The sequence below is a fragment of the Morchella importuna genome (assembly GCF_003444635.1).
Source record: "Morchella importuna strain M04M26 chromosome Unknown Morimp01GS045, whole genome shotgun sequence".
NCBI lineage: Eukaryota > Fungi > Ascomycota > Pezizomycetes > Pezizales > Morchellaceae > Morchella > Morchella importuna.
Window position 1 is genome coordinate 280,849 of NW_025763442.1, and position 16,931 is coordinate 297,779.

At 48.3% G+C, this 16,931-nt stretch overlaps 3 protein-coding genes across 3 annotated transcripts; 2 read left to right on the plus strand and 1 right to left on the minus strand.

The window, feature by feature from the left end:
• Positions 1-3,404: 3,404 nt before the first annotated feature.
• LAJ45_10418 (uncharacterized protein) lies at positions 3,405-5,698 on the plus strand (the record flags this gene model as incomplete). Its single annotated transcript, XM_046119943.1, has 14 exons — positions 3,405-3,439; positions 3,716-3,759; positions 3,967-4,017; positions 4,088-4,102; positions 4,155-4,221; positions 4,292-4,320; positions 4,396-4,410; positions 4,582-4,592; positions 4,659-4,697; positions 4,774-4,795; positions 5,194-5,200; positions 5,286-5,353; positions 5,547-5,565; positions 5,650-5,698. The coding sequence occupies 14 exons, from the start codon at positions 3,405-3,407 to the stop codon at positions 5,696-5,698; spliced, it is 471 nt and encodes a 156-aa protein (XP_045966921.1).
• A 741-nt stretch (positions 5,699-6,439) lies between these two features.
• LAJ45_10419 (uncharacterized protein) lies at positions 6,440-8,935 on the plus strand (the record flags this gene model as incomplete). Its single annotated transcript, XM_046119944.1, has 4 exons — positions 6,440-6,547; positions 6,608-7,196; positions 7,266-8,579; positions 8,637-8,935. 4 exons carry the CDS (start codon positions 6,440-6,442, stop codon positions 8,933-8,935), a joined length of 2,310 nt encoding a protein of 769 aa, XP_045966922.1.
• A 1,816-nt stretch (positions 8,936-10,751) lies between these two features.
• On the minus strand, positions 10,752-16,194 carry LAJ45_10420 (uncharacterized protein; the record flags this gene model as incomplete). The annotated part of the gene is made up of 12 exons (XM_046119945.1): positions 10,752-12,112; positions 12,191-12,550; positions 12,615-12,670; positions 12,895-12,929; positions 13,116-13,129; positions 13,193-13,208; positions 14,546-14,575; positions 14,749-14,850; positions 15,080-15,091; positions 15,144-15,196; positions 15,622-15,690; positions 16,110-16,194. 12 exons carry the CDS (start codon positions 16,192-16,194, stop codon positions 10,752-10,754), a joined length of 2,193 nt encoding a protein of 730 aa, XP_045966923.1.
• Positions 16,195-16,931: the final 737 nt, after the last annotated feature.

A 16,931-nucleotide genomic window follows, 5' to 3' on the forward strand; every position in this document is an offset into this window, starting at 1 on the left:
ATCCCGAAACCCGTATGTGGAAAGAAAGAAAAGTAGCCCAAGTCTCCGTGCGCGCGCGCAAGGTGTAAATAATAAAAACGTTTTGTTTGTCGCCTCTGCACTGCTCAACGTAGAGTGCAGATTTGCCCCCCGGCAATGTAGGAGTAGAGTATGGCACGTACATGATATGCTGCGTACATACATGAGATAAGAAAACGGTCCAGAAACTGGCCAGGTAGAGCCGGTTAAATTACAAATAAAACAATCCATTTGCAGAGATTAAAAAAAAATGTACTCAACCTGGCCGCCCAGTAGTCGTTATCTTCAAACAGGAGTGTGTGCGGGCGCTGACGATATTCTGATTGGCCTTTTCCCTTTTCAGGGGAGGCATTGCAAGGGAAGGGAAGGAGCGCTGCTGCGGGTTCAGAACCGAGTGATCGTCCATGACACCCAATGGAGTGCAGATATCTTAAAATCGACTACATATGTTGTGTGCTAACGTTTTTTGATGATAATGCACTGGCTGGGCCTAAGGAGAGGGAGTGCTGCCGAGCTGAACCTGGCATTGGGGCCCTGGCAGCGTCGGTCTCGGAGTGGACGGTAGAGTTGTCCGTATAATTCTTATGCTTTCTACCTACAGAAGCAAGTTAGCAAGCAACGCAACGCATGCCGTCGTGTGTGGGGTACCTACATTTCTACTCGTAGCATAAACGACACCGACTCGTTTCGAAAACGGACCACCGGCCATCTCTTACCGAACTTTGCAAGCAAGAAAAAAAAAAAATCTCGTGTATGCAGCCCCAGTCCGTTTTAAAAACGTCAGTCACGTGGTGCCGAATCAATTCTCTTAAAACCCTTCCTCCCTCTTCCCCCTTCTCCCTTCGCCCGTTTTTCTTGTTTTTTCAAACCGTCTAGCTGCCTCCCCACACCGTACGTAGATCAACTATAATTTCTTTGTGCAAAACACGTATACGTGGGCATGAATTATGTGCGCACACAAACTATCACGGGGCGTCACTCGCCGCAGTTAACTGGCCGGCAGCCTTACAATTGTGCGGGGTTTCCTTGGAACTTCTGGGCTCCGCGGATCGATCATTCGCCGAGTGAGAGCGTGTGAGGATGTGTAACTAGCATACCGTTAATTCTCGCCAAATCCACTATCTCCGCATAGGTAAATGGTATGTCCGGACCAAAGAAATGGCAGCATCAGTAGGGTTTCTGCACATTCGCATGCCGAGCCTTCTTTTCTTTGGTCCGGACATACCATTTACCTATGCGGAGATAGTGGATTTGGCGAGAATTAACGGTACCAGACTGGAATGAATAATAACGTCTAGGGTATATTTCCTACCCTACCCCACACACACCACGCGCCGCGTGCAGAATCCGGAGAAGCAATTTTCCGGAATATCTCTTCACGTGCCGCATACCAGGACAACAGTTCAATGAACTTTTATCCCGCCCGTCCAGTTGATTCATGTGGGGACGCATCAACGTGGGGAAACGCATCAGGTAGAGTAGGCTACATAGAGTACGAGTCCTAATGTGCTGTGCTGTGCTTCTAGCCCAGTCCCCCCGGCCAATCAATTGACCAGGCAAAAATATAGGCTCAGGTAGAAAGGAACCCTTACTTTAGAGTACTTGTAGGCTAGGTTGAACTTGTATGTACCTACTCTAGAGTACTGTGCCATGCACTGGTTGAGATGACCTTATCTGAAAAAGTCTTTCCGGTCATGCATGACATGCAGCAGGGATATATCAAACAGACTCCTGATTGACCAACGAGGCCCAGGGGTTTACTGATTGGCGTTTTTGAACGTCGGATTGTACCTATACGCGAAATTCCCAGCTAGGTGAAAAAGCGGAAGGTGTGGTATCTACAGCAATATGAAATGTTGACATATGGCGGGAATTGTGCCAGAGTTGCAATGATAAAGACATCAACAGGACGTCTGGGTCTTAGTTAAGCCTTAATTGACGGGAAAGGCAGCATTGAGTATCCAGCTGCAGATGATATCGATATGGACAGAAACAAAAGAGAACCGTGCCTTTTGGAACTCTGCAAAACGTTCGATTTTTGGTCGCATTGTAGTTTTGATAAACAATCCTTTTTGAAAAAGCAGTGGGGTGATCATGTACATACGCAATTGGATTGTATCAAAACACCCGCCTCGCCCCGCCTCATCGGGCGGGAATGAATTGAAGTCCTGATCAGCAATGATATCAAAATCAGACATCAGGTCGTCGCTATCTTACATCCTGCATAATGTCAATTCAAGTATCATCATCTTGCCAATTGCAATGAAGCCATCTCTGCATTGATATAGCACTTTCGTATAGGTACCAGCGGCGCTCAATTCTAAATGTGATAAACGCAACATGTGTTTGAAACAATATCTCTGATATATGCTGCTAATGTGCCGGCTTCGGGATCTAGACCGCCTATTAATCAATGAATGGTAAGAATAATGATTCATTATAAACGCTTGAAACGAATATCTGGCCAGATATATGAGTTGAGTTATAAGCTGCCATATCATTTCTTACGATCCGTTATTTGTGACGAAGAACGGCAGCTAGTTATGGAGAATTGAGAATAATTCTCTGCCGAGGCGAACCAGGCCAAACTAATGATTTTAGCTCCGGCCCGCAATGTCGAATCTTTGAAATCGGCCCTAGACACGATGTGAGGCGGGATCAAACGGTAAAGAGCCTCTCCGCGGTCATGAACCATCTGAAAAGCCAGTTCATTTTTAGAATAGTCAGTAAAAGCAAACATATTTCAATCTCCCCGGCGGGGTGCAGCTAGCACATGCCGAGGCTGTAGGCCCGAGGAGTCTAGAGATGATAACACCGACGAATATCAGATAAGACTCTTAACGTCAAGCCAAGATTTCAGTTAAACACAAACATTTGGCTCAAGCCGGCAGTTGTACAAGTGTGAAACTAGACGCTTAGTCACTGTCAATAAGGTTCCTTGGCGCCTGGGATGTTTTGCAGATCTGGTCACACCACTAGCTGTGAACCCTTTTGCCAACAAGGCAATTATGAGCAGAGCCTCTCGTTGGGTACCCTTAATTATAAAGGTCAATCTGCCAGCGAACTATGTAAAAAATCTGTATTTGATAAACCTGTGCGGGCCTCCAGAGACAGGTGGGGTGTCGATCTACCCATGAGCCAGATGGACATGGGGATGCGCTTACTCACGAACAATCACTCGATCATAAAAGATCACTCTATCAAACACTCCCCACGTGCACCTAGGCAGTGTGGCGTGGAGGGTGGGAGTGATTGTGGCTCATGTATCAAGGAAGTTGCAAAGAATCCCCAGCTATAAGTAAAAGGTTGTCTTCAATTTCTCGTCAGAATTTAGACAAGGAATTAATGAGTCAACGAAAACAACAGTATATCACTTATAAGGAAACATGGTCGCCGCCGGAAATCTCACATTTAAAACCTGGTACGCCCTCAGCCTGCCCCTCTCTAGTTGATGACCGAGACTCTAGGCGATATCGCTAGTATAGAGGCTCGATTATTCTGTCTATGGTGGTTTCCCCATGCGTTATATATGTACTCAAGATTGTACTGCCAACCACATGTGTATAGTCGTGACATAAATTTCCAAGGCGATTTATGTTCCAATGGCTAAAGCGAAGATGAAATATTGGAAGACAAGGGAGAGGACTGATGCGTTGAGAAGACTGAGAAACGTTCTTTATACTTATTTGTTGCTTAGGGCCAGATCATTACACCACTTAAGCTCCCGCGGTTCTGCTATACGTAGCCTAGAGTTACGCATCCATCATTGCATCCTCCCCTTCAACCTACAAAGGACATAATACCATTCATAAGGATTAACAGCTTCGACGCCCCATCGTCAAGACTATTCTGGCGGGCTCTAGGCTAGCATGACCAGAGCTAGCACGGGAATTACGATATATGAGCTGGATGGTACAAATACACCTAGCTAGTAGTCTCGCAAACCAGCATCTCGTTTTATCTCTCCTCTCCTCGTCCGGCCTATTAGCTTACTAGACTGTATTTCTATGAGTGGTCGTGTTTTTGTGGATACATACGATTCTCATTAAAGTGGTATCTTCTTATATAGGGGTATCCCTCGCCAGTAATCATAGCCTTGGCCCCTCGTACGGAGGTTCAGCGGTAACCCGATATAGGGTTCAGCGAAGCCTCGCACAAGCACCGTTGTACCAAGAGAAGTCTTTATATCAATAGCTCCCACCTGTTTGTAGCCCCTCCTACCCTCTAGGTTGCCCTAATTTCCACAACATTTCTCTTTCTGACAAGAACCTAGTACTGTTCGTACTACTAGCAGGACCGTCTGTACGTTTGTCCTCTTTTGGAAAATATAGGAAACATAGACCTGAATTGGTTATCGCCTTTCGCGGAAAACGGCAGGCATATTCACTGCTGGTGAGTGTCTCATTATGAGAATGCAACTCCCGACCCCCGAGACCCCTTCAGAACCATCCAGAATGAGGTGCCGGAGCAATCCCGGAAACCAGCCGCAGTCAAGCCGAAAAATGAACGCATCTGTGGGTGGCTTGTGAGGCATTTGAATGAGTGGCTTGCCAACTGAATAAGACGTCAATTGGGTAGCTCTTGGACAAACGTGCATGTGATGAATTCATGGCCATGAGCTGTCATCCTGTCGGTGGCAGTGCCGGGGCCGTTCGGTCCTTGAGTTATCCATCAGTCTGGTAAAATACTGATCCCCAAAGTTGGTGCCAAGAGTGTGACTTTGCTGACAGATCTTGCTATCCTGTCAAATAATAGATTAATCCCTCTATTACAAGGGGTTTACTAATATTGATAGACAAAGTGATACTACGTATCGAGTGATATCTCATGTCGATAGATGGGGGAAAGAACATGGTCAACTTTAATATGTTCTCTCAGTACTAACTACTGGAGGTCATAGATGCTTAACTTTATTCGCGAATGCCAAGCGCCACAATCTGGTCCCCACGAGTCTGAATTAGTGGTCGGCATTTGAATCGCCGACAGACCAAGTAGTACTGGATACGGACAGTCCCCGCCAACGCCCGCGCCGGGGAAAGGCCCGGAGGCATTCTAGATCTTATTCTTATTGGGAATGTCATAGGATTTCGATCCAGGATATATGATATCCGTATGCATATGATAGGTCTTTTTTTTGAGGTTCTGCAAGTCAAGCTTTTCAGGGATTACATGTAGGGCGCAGGTAAGATGTTTTTTCTATGCAGGGGCAAGAATACCATATATTCCCTGACCCTTACACAGAACGTCTGAGTGGTTCTTTATCATAGTGCTCGATATTCTTCTCAATATATTTCGCTCAACACCGGGGGGAAACCAAGATACATGTCGTTCTACAGTACATATCAGCACACGTTCTCTGAACAATGCCTCTCTCTGTGCGACTCTGCGACGGTTATGGCGTATTGATGCCTGTCGATCATGTTGTGCAACGTCCGGGATCGCCTCACACCTCACGCGTTATTAAACTCGGGCTCTGCATACGGACTGCCAATTGCAACCCCACCTATCTAATTGCTATGATGTATTAGTTCATGTTACTACAGGCAGGTATCTACATGATCTCTCCAGGTACATGCTATGTACTTCTTGGCTCCCGTATCTGTTAACAGTAGTAGCTGATTGAGCTTCTAGAAATGTAGAGTTCGCTCTAATTAAAACCGAGAGCATCAAGGGCATCTGATATATGCCGGGCCCATCAGCACCGAGAATCCTCTGGCCTTTCTGTATTTCTCATAAACTATATATCCGTTCCTAGCCCGCCGCCAAATCCCACCACACAAGCAAGGCAGTCTCCCTCCCGGGTTGCGCGGGCAAAAGGACCCAACCGGCGAGTCACCCCACCCTGAATAGAGACTTTCACTTTGTCTTTGTACGAGCGTCAATCGTCTTCTCGCCCACAGGGAGTTATTGTTCCGATACCATATATGTTCGCTTAAAGCTTATGCATGTCACAACGGTGCCCGGTCCGCCACTTGTCCACCCCGCAATATCCAACCCGGACGGCCCATAAATTAAAGTCAATCGACAGGCACTAACCCGTGTTGGTGTTTTTATTAAGAAAACACCAAATTGGGGGCCTTTGTAGAGCAGACATTCCACGGCTGGTGCAACTATGGGCGATCATATAATTCAGCCGCCAGGGCTTCAACGGGCTGTAACTTCTCCGAGTGTCACAGTGACTCCGGACGCATCCGATCAAAGTTCCGAAGCCGCCCAGAATACGTTCGTGCGAGATATTCAGTACTGGCAAGCAAACCACCGGACAGATGGATCATTGCTTGTTTTCCTAGAGCTGGAGGAGGGAGGAGGAGAGCCAAAATGTCTATATTAAATGTCGAACCCGGCCGGATTTCTACTTCGATCTCCCACTGGTAGATACAACTCAAGGTCTACCTGCTGTGATCACCCTCTAGTTTCAAAGATGCTTTGGAAACTCACCTTAGTGACTCTTGCCTTGACAGGGTCCGCGCTCTGCAAGGACTCCTACAAGCTCCCGAGTCGTCTCTGGTATAATGGCTCCACCACCACCGTAAGCTCTCCCCCTTACTACCATGACCGTGAGTAAGACTAAGCCATAATACCAATCCAGTGGAACAACGCGCTCCCTTTTGGTAATGGCCGTCTTGGTGGCATGGTTTTCGCCATTGCCTCCAAAGAGCTCATTAGTCTCAACGAAGACTCCGTTTGGAGCGGCGGCCCCCTCGAGCGCATGAACCCCGCCTCTCTCGAGACCCTCCCGAAGGTGCGCGCCCTCCTTGATGCCGGAAATATCACCACAGCTGGATCAACGATGCTCAATGGGATGGCCGCTATCCCGACAGCGCCGAGGATGTATCAGCCGCTCGGCGACATCACGTTTGACTTTGGCCACTCGACAAATGTAACAGGGTATGAGCGCTGGTTGGACACGGATACGGGCACAATTGGCGTGGATTATACGTATGGCGGCGTGGTGTACACGAGGGAGTATATAGCGAGTCATCCGGCGGGTGTGCTGGGTTTCCGCTTTTCGGCGTCGAGGCCGAAGTCGATCTCGTTTTCGGCAGAGCTGTTTAGGAATGAGACGCAGGGCGAGATGACGAGATTGGTGGGCGAGGACTCATTGAATATGGGGGCGTTGATTGGTGGTGCAGGTGGTATCCTGTTTAACTCCACTGCAAAGTTCGAGATCAAGGGAGGTTGGTTATGCCCTAAACTCCATCCCCCCCCAGACTCTGAGATTTATATATTCATGATTATATATGCAGGAACCATTGCGGCCGGAAACAACACAAATATTGTAGTCACCAAAGCCGACGAAGTAATCGTCTGGTTCGCCTCCGAATCCTCGTACCGCTACACCACCCCCGCCACAAAGGTCGCCGAACGTCTTTCCGCCGTCTCAGGCAAATACGACTCCTTCAAGAAAGAGGCCATTGCTGATTACCAGAAGCTCCACCGCAGAGTGAGTCTTAATCTCGGCACCACTCCCGACTCCATCAAAAGGCTACCCACGGATGTCCGCCTCACTACTTTCAAAGCCGGCACGGCCGATCCTGAGCTTATAGCCCTTTATTTCCAATTCGGACGATTCATGCTCATTGCTTCCTCTCGTGAGGGCTCTCTCCCGGCAAATCTGCAAGGCATCTGGAACAATTTGTATACCCCTCCATGGGGTAGTAAGTTCACTGTCAATATCAACACAGAGATGAACTACTGGCCGGCCGAAGTCACGAACCTTGCAGAAACCCATAGCCCGCTCTTTGACCTGATGGAGGTGATGCGTCCTCGGGGCGAAAAGATTGCCAAAGGAATGTACAACTGCAGCGGATGGACTGCGCATCATAATACCGATCTTTGGGGTGATGCAGCCCCGGTCGATCGCGGAACTGGATACACTATATGGCCCATGAGTGCCGCCTGGCTCTCCTCGCACATCTTCGAGCACTACCGATTCAACGAAGACAAAGAGTTCCTGCGGGAAAAGCTACCAACTATCCACGGCGCCGTTAAGTTCTTCTTTGACTACCTGATTGAGCGCAATGGTAGCTACGTTACCAGTCCATCCACCTCCCCGGAAAACATCTATATCCTTCCCAACGGGCAAAAGGAGGCAGTCACCATTGGCGCAACAATGGACATGGAGATCCTGCGCGGACTCTTCTCGGACTTCATCGCCGCCAGCGAGATCCTCGGTGAGACCACTGATATCGAGCGGGCAAGGACGTATCATGACAAGCTCCTCCCTCTCCGCATCGGGCAGTACGGCCAGATCCAGGAATGGATGGAGGACTACCAGGAGAATGAGCCCGGGCACCGCCACGTTTCTCACCTGTGGGCCCTTTTCCCCGGAAACCAGATCACACCGCTGACGACACCTGTGTGGGCGACGGCCGCAAACGCGACTTTGCAGCGCAGGCTGGCGAATGGCGGTGCGGGGACTGGGTGGTCGCGGGCATGGACTATTAATTTCTTTGCAAGACTACATATGGGCGACACGGCATGGTTCCACATTGAGCAGATCATGAGAGGATCTACCCTCTCAAACATGTTTGACCTGCACCCGCCTTTCCAGGCCGATGGTAATTAAAAAAACTCCCTACCCCCAATCCCGCAAAAAGGAAACTAACATCCCACAGGAAACTACGGCAGCAGTGCCGGCATCGCCGAAACACTCCTCCAGAGCCACGCAGGGACGGTACACCTCATCCCCGCCATGTCATCAAACTACTCCACGGGTTCCGTGACCGGGCTTGTCGCGCGCGGAGGCTTTGTGGTTGATATCGAGTGGAAGGACCTGAAGCTGGTCAAGGCCAAGATCTTTTCCAGGTTGGGGAACCCGCTGAATGTCACTGTTGCAGATAGCGTGCCGTTTACCCTACAGTCTGAGGGGGGCACTGGGAAGGGCGCTGTTTATACAGTGCTGCCCGCGGCGTAAGGGGGCGAATGTGGTTGTAGTGGGTAAGGTTTTGGGATGTGGTAGCGGGATTTTCCGTGGGGTGTGGTTATTATCTCTTATCAATTAGGATCAATTGTCCATAGGGTACTAGTACTGTAGCTAGCTCATAGATAAGATTAAAGTTGAGACAATGATCATTACCGGTGCACTGCCACTGATATGCAATTATCCATCCCTATTTAGCAGTCATGTATCAGCAACGTAGTAGAATAGACGGATTATTAGGTGCAGTTTTCTTTCTAGGGTATGTACACACTTGCAGTACCGGTCAATTGTAGCATATTAGTAGTAGATTAGTACTGCTAGTACTAATATCGTATTACTCTAACGCATGTCGCGCTAACATATTTTCATCAACTCCGATTGGCCAATCCACTCCTGACCTGTTAGTGGCTGATACATCTAAGTACCCCTAATTAGGGACATGCTTGCCCTACTAGCAGTAGTATTGACATTATTAGTGATAGATAGCAAATGGGCATCGATCTAGTAAAACCATCCTCACATGTACAGTCAATTCCACCAAACCCCCTCTCCCCTACCCATAACTGATCAACCCGAGCTCGAGGGAGGAGCCCAGCAATTGGAGGCTACAGGTAGAATTACTTTACCAGATAAACATCATAAATGGTAGTAAAACCCAACTTTTATTTTTCATCCATACGTACTCATACTCAACACACACACACGCATAACAAAAAAAAAAAAAAAGCGGGGGAGGGCCCGGATGCTAAGGTGTAAGAAGAAAAGAAGAGAGAGAAAAAGTAAAGGAATTTTTTAAATCACCCCCCATCCTCTTCCCCACCCCTCCCTCAATCCTACCTACCCTAAGAAGAAACAGAGCACAAAAAATTTAAACTGTTGATCAATACGTACGTACGGCAAAAAAAGGGGGGGGAAATCAACAAGGTTCAATATAGAACGAAGAAAAGGGAAAAATAAAGAAAAGATGAAGCGCAAAGAGAAAAATAAAGAAGAAAAAAGAAGATCCATAATAGTCCCGTCCCCCCCGCCCCCTGCCCGCCCCTGCCCAGCGGCCACCTGGGATGCCATGCCGACCGGCCTCCAGCGCTTGAAAAACTTAGAACCAGAAGATTTCCTCCCAAAGATTGATCCCGACTCCGGAGAAGAGGGAATTGTAAAAAAATATCAATACCCTCTCCGAACCCCCAAAAATCCAAACCGTAAAAAGATCCTAGTTTGACCCCTGGCCTGTTGCCCCCGCCAGTGGGTTTGATGAAAGAAAAGAAAAGGAAATAAAAATAAAAACATTGGTAAAGGAATACGCAGTACTTTGTAGACGCACAAAAAAAAGGAAGATCTGAGAGAGGAAGAAAAAAGAAAAATATAAACTATAGGAAAGAGCTTCAAAAAATACACGCACTACCCCCTCCCTCAAGTCCCTTTTACCGGTTTTTCCCATTTTTCCTTTTACCTTTTCCCCCTGTCTTTCTTTTTCGTTTTTTTTCTGTCGTTCACATCGCCAGGCTGTCTTAGGTATAAAAAAAAGAATACGATAAAAAGAAAATCGTTTTTTGTTGTCGTTACCAGCTGCTGTCGTTAGAACAAGAGTGGATAGCTAAAAACAAAGCGCCATGGAAATATGAATGAAAGAAAAAAAGCCGACTGTTTTTCCCTGCGCCCGAAAATGGACGCAAAGATGACTTCCCAAAAGTACAATATCAAGCGAAGAATAGTATAGAAGCTGAAATGAGATACCAATGACAACACAAACGCCCTCTTCATTACCACATCTCTCCCCCTCCTCCTCTTTATGAGAACTTCCACGCCATTATCATGAGCTTGGTGCCGCCGGTTGCTGCTGTTGTCGTTGAGCTTGAGGCTGTTGGGGCGTTTGCTGATCCAACCTTTCCTCGAGCTGTTTTATCCTGTCCTCAAGGGTCTTGATGTACGTCCATAGCCCACCGTCTTGCCCAGCAAACATATTAGGATTGCTTTGCGGGCCGCTACCACCCATGTTGGCCTGAGGAGCAGGTCCGCTTCCCCCCGCGGCACCTTGTTGCTGGTGGGCGTTTTGCTGCTGCCCGGACGCAGGCGGGTGCGCCATGTGGTTGACGAACATACCATCACGTTCACGCTGCGGCGCTGGTAGAGGGTTCGTGTAGGTGAAACTAGGTGTTCTGTCCCTGGGCATCCCTTCAGGCTGACTTGGTAGCATTCCTGGACTAACCGCTCGGGGGCTGTCCGTCAAGACATTCTGGGGACTTAGAATACTTGTGTTTGCAGAATTCGTAGCAGCAGGACTTGTAGCGGTGGTAGAGTTCATATTGGTGTTTTGCATGCTAGGAGTAGCACTTGTTGGCGTCGCCGACTTGAATCCATGTGCAGCATAGCCAGGTGGGAAGAGTCCTGGACTTGGCCCACTGGCTGAAGCTGTTCGAGCTCCAGATGAGAGCTGTGGATACGTGTTGTTGTGACTTCGGTACCCAGAAGCTGGTGTCATTGGAGTGTGCTGTCCCATTTGGTGGCCTACTTGTTGATGGCCAGGGTGGAAGTCAGTCTTGATGCTTGGAAGACTCGCCCGCCTTCTGGGACCCCCATCAGAACCCTCTCCGCCGTTTTCATCCATCATGGACACATCACCATCACCCTCATCAATAAGTCCTTCAAGACCCTCCATTCCATCGTCGCCGTCTTGCCCTAGCCCGGTAACCATTGTTCCGTCTTCATTCATCATGCCGCCCATGCTACCTCTCCTCCCAGCACAACCTCCTTCGCCGCGGGCATGTCGAGCCAAGGCGTCTCCTCGAGCGAATCGCCTTCCACACTTTCCACAAACATGTGGCCTCTCTCCTGTGTGCAACTTTGTGTGTCGTTTAAGATCGTGGAGTCTTCGGAAGCGTGAATTACATGTCGTGCAAAGGAAGGGCTTTTCGTGTGCATGCGTCAGAAGATGGCTCTTGAGGTTGTGGTGTCTAGTGAAGGTCTTATGGCAATGAGGACATGTGTGTTTCCCTCGTGTGCCGCCTGGATTATTAGGGCTAAATGGCGTAGTGGGCGTTGTTGCGGTACCAAACCCAGGAGTGGTTGGGGTAGTCGCCGTAAGGGGCTCTGTGAGTTTGGGCGGTTGTGGCTGCAGAGTGTGATATTGACTCATATCTGAGGGAAGTAGAGCAGGATCCGTGGTATTAGGGCCTGCAGTAACGGTTCCGGCACTTCCGTCAACAGTTGTACCATTAGACACCAAGCCACTTGACGTTGCAGGCGAACTACCAGACGTGTCCATAGCAGCAGCAGCTGCTGCAACACTTGGCAAGCCACCTAACCCGGAAGGAACTGGAGAAGGTTCTTTTGGAGGTGCATCGGCGGGCGTGCTCATTCCGAGATTTGTTGTAAAGATTGAGGCCGGGTTTGGCGACTGCTTAACTGCCTGCGATCCATCGGTCTTTTTGTCATCGAGAGGCATAGTTCGAGGACTTCGGCTCTGCTGTCTATTTGATAATGCCGCTGCTCCGGTAAGTGTGGTGTGTGGGGTAAGACTCGGAAGTTTTGAGGCTAGCAATGGAGGCAGGTTTGCAGCAGCTTTGGGTGATACCGGAGTGGTGGCAAGAGCAGCAGCGGCTGTAGATGCTGCTGTGGAGGTTGGATTGGTTTTACGAGATGCTTCAAGGGTCGTTCCGTTAGTTGCTACTGGTACTGAAGCGTATTGCGACGATGCCATAACAAGTAATATGCCTTGAAGACGTAAATGATCTATAGATGATCAGCGTCCAGTACCACAATCTCGGTTTGTAAATAAACACAGAAGAAAGGCATCAATGAAAGATATCTGAAACGTTAAGAGAGGATAAACGCGCTGGTGCCTGAGTAGGAACGCTTGGCTAACTAAGAAATGAAGATCAAACAAGATCTGCGCCACACAAACTGCAGAGATATCGCGCAAGGAGTAATGAACAAAAAAGAGGCGTATCCCCTACCTATTAAGTATTCTTTTCGTCAACGCCAGTTGATCCTTCTCAGCCCTAAACAAATGTGTAACACACAAATATTGCGTAGGTGGCACAGGGCGACAATTGCGTAACCTAAGCAAATTGGGGAGCCCTTTTCTGTTCCTGGGGCGGGAATTAGTAGTTCCAAAGGAAATACCGAGCCTCGTCTGATTTTTCCCTTTTTCCTTTCTTGGCTATATCAGAGGCACAAGAATGTGTTCGTCTATCGTTGGAGCGAGTTAATTTTAGCCTGTCTTGAGATATTTCAGGCTTCCCGGAAACTAACCAATCAATGCGTTTTTCTAGGGCCCAGAAATCAACGTCAAGAGAAAACAAAGAAAAAGTATTTGACCAAGAAAATAGTTCCCCGTTCCCTGTATTGTTCCACCTGCTTGCTGGGAAGAATTGAAGGGATAACCTTTCTCTTCGTTTCTTTTTTTTCGAAAGATAAAAAAGACCAATGCGAGTTGCTATCCAGAGATCTCAAGGATATCTAAGCTTAGAATTTGTCTCGGGGGGAGGGTAAAGAGTGATCCTCTCCTCAGCCTTTCCTAGGTTCAGTGGCGCGTTGTTGATAAAAAGAATGCAATTGGTCGGTATAGAGTGGATAGATAAATATAACCGCAACCTAGCCCCAAAGGCTCCAAGTAATCGATAGCCACCGTAAACAGGGATCAAGGCAGCAGAGCAGAGAGAAGCTGAGCCGAGCTCTGTTTCCCCTTAACAAAAATATTATAAAGGGAAAGTAAGAATGAACTGCCGTGTAATTTCGTCGTAGCGTTCTAGAATCAACTTTAAATCTTTCATCTGTCAGCCTGATGTCTCTCCCATCTAATGTTGTTTTCGAAAGCAGCGTATTAGATAAACATCTTCTCCCCCTCCCTTCTCCTCGTGACATGATTAATCGGCAAAGCCTAATAAAGCAAAAGAGAAAGATGGGTGCATAGTAGAACAACTTTATGAGCAACGGATGCACATGGCCGATGTGCGATAGGGTCAACAAGTGTAATGGAATGCAAAATGACTCCGTTCATGACCCCCGGAAGCATATAAGGCAGAATAAGAAAGTAAAAAAATATTAAAGCACAAAAATAAGCACTAATGGGGATGGTACGAAAAACGATAATCTGGAGAAAGCTGGGGTAGGAGGAGACATGAGATTCGCAACGATAAGAAATTGATGCAATCCTGAGACGCGAAAATCACAGGAGTATGCAAGAGTGGTAGGGTGAGGCGCATTCGTCTGCATGTGGATGGACCGTTTCCCACAACCCACCTTTTCTCTCGTCGGGGAGGGGGGGCTGAAAGCTGAATAAACACACGGAGGAACGAACCCACCTTTACTGACGTAGGAAGCTTTATTTGAGAAACAAGAAGAAAAAAAAAGCAATACCGTTTGTATTGCGCGTAATAATTCGTCCGTTTATTTCAATTATGTAAATTCAAATATGCTGTCGTTTGAGGGAGGTAGGAGACCTCGGTTTCCTTCTTTTGGAATGCTGCTATCGTGAGAGGTAGAGGAGCGGGAAGTGGTGCATCCTCTGGATAGAACTCGAGATACAACGAGAACGGGTAACTGTTGCGACAACAGTGGAAGCAAGAGGCAGACAAGGCGACAAGCGTCTATAGATCGGGATACGCGTATAGCCTCCCGATAAAAGCTTGATCGCTGAACCAGAACCCGTTAGCAAGAAGAACCACAGATTTTGAGACGGACCGATAACTTTGAAACTCGGTGGAGGGGTGTTGAAAGGCAGTTCAATCGGTACCGTGCAGAGGGGGGGTGGGTTGAGTCGAGGCGACTAACTGTGGGAAAAACTGCGCGCAGAAGGGGAATAATACCTGCGTAGACTGTATACGGGAAGCGTGAAGATTCGCGTTCAATTCAGTTCTTGACAATAGAGTTTGTTCGAGCGTTGGGTTTGTGAGTGTGGCTTCTCCGTTCTGCTTCGCAACAATCATCAGCCTTCCTCAGCCTTGCTTTGGGAGTTTGGGGTCATCCAGCCAGCCACCGCCATGTAGCCTGGCACGCTCGCTGCTTGGTCCTATTTCCGACAAGTGGATGGGGCAGATCGATGGCTGTGCCTGCCTCATTCTGTAGTGGGGCTGACCTGGCCGCCCGTCCGCCGGCCAACGACAAAAAGATTTTTTTCATTGGGGGGGTAGCACCAACCTTTTTTTTTTTCTTTCTTTCCCTTCTCTGTAATTCTTTTTTATGTTTATGCCACTGTAGCCACCAAGCAAGGGAGTTTCAAAGTGGATGGGAGAATAAAATAATAGTAGAGTGAGGCTAAAATTTAATCGAGACGAGTAAGTAAGTGTGCTATTATTTTATGCTTCTGATGGATGGGTAAAATAGAGTCGATGAGATGGCAATTGTGTATAGGCGAATTCAGAAGGGCGGGGGGGAGGGATAAATGTTGGAGAATCTTTTGTGCTTGTGCTGCTGCTGCCGCTGCTGCGTCTGTCTTGCTTTGCTTGCTTCCTGCCTCCTGCTTGGATGATTTCTCTCTCTCTCCCCTCTTGAACGGATTGGATGGGGAGGATTGGATGGGTGATGCCGCTGCTCTGCTTTACTTTCCTGACTTGCTTGAAGTTCTCTCTCTGCTGCTTGCTGGCTGTTGTTCCTTTCGATGAAATGATGGACACTTAATTCTCCCTCCCGGTCACGGTATTTGTCTCACTCGCACACGCACCAGTTTTTCGCTAACTCACTCTTGTGTTTTTTTTGCTCAATGGCGTTCCCTCCTCTGATCTGATTCTTGTTCGCGAAACACACACTCTCTAGTGCCGAATCCCAGTGTTTTCATTCAAACGTGATCTTGCAGATCTTGACAACTTTCTCACGAAACACTAGCAACCGTGGTAGGGTTCCGAGGTTGGGTTGATGACGATTGCCGGCGGGTGGTAGCAACAACGAAATTCAGGGTGAGCCTGAAGTGGAAGAAAGAGGCGGTGGTGGTTGAGCTGATGAGGCGATGGAGGCTGCTGTGCTGCTCGAGGGAAGGAGGGAAATGGACTCGCAGGGTGGTCGGGTGGCGAAGTCACTTGAGAGTGAAAAAAAGCAAGGAAGCCAGCGTGCGCATTACCTCAGCACATATATCGGCGTACAATCCAGTACGACCCCGTACAACAGAGCTCAACCCAATCGAGCAGCCATGTCGCCCAATCCGGTTAATTAAAGAGCCCAATCGTCAGGGCACCTTGCGGGATAAGGTCAAGTCTGCTGCCGGCGTCCGTTCCGATGACGGTACTGGGCCTGAAAAGGTAATCTGCGTCATGGGCCATTCGGGTGAATTGTCCCTCTCCGGATGACTGATTCCTAATCCGTGGAACACAACTATTTACGCACCAATCCGTTTCTGTCAAGTTTAGTTACCGCTAAATCTCGAGTTATTCGGGGGGTTGCCAAGGCAAAAAGCTGAGGTTCTTCACCTTTAGAGGCAGAGATCTTCAATAAAACAGCCCTCTTCTGCAGGATCTAAACTAATTGTAGTTTAGCAGCTGAGCTTGGCAACCCCCCGAATAACTCGAGATTTAGCGGTACCTTTGGAGGGGGTACAGTAGAGTGCTCACCAGCCCCCTGTTGTGCCTTTATTCCTCTTCTTTCTTACTTTACGCCTGGCGCCTCAGAAACCCAACATTTTGCGGTGGCTTTGGTGGCTGCCACACCACCCACTGGTACGCACACCAGCCGCCCGGGGTGTGGTGTGAGCTGTTGGTCTGACGTCGAATCTTTTTGGTTCGGTGTCAACACAGCCTCTACTCCCTCGTGACACCAACAACAACCGATTTCTTTCTCATGCCTTCCGAAAGACAGAACTTCAGAAAATCTCACTGCATATGTGGTCAAAGTAGGAAAGAAGAAGCGACAGGAGAGATATACAGCAGAAATACCTTATGTAAGATATCTCTCTCTCGACCGCCGACGTCAAGCTCAAAGCTCCTGGCTAGTTGGCTGAGTCTACCTACACCTACCTGCTGTAAATCATTCACACCCCCTCCAATACCGAGATGCCTCGCTT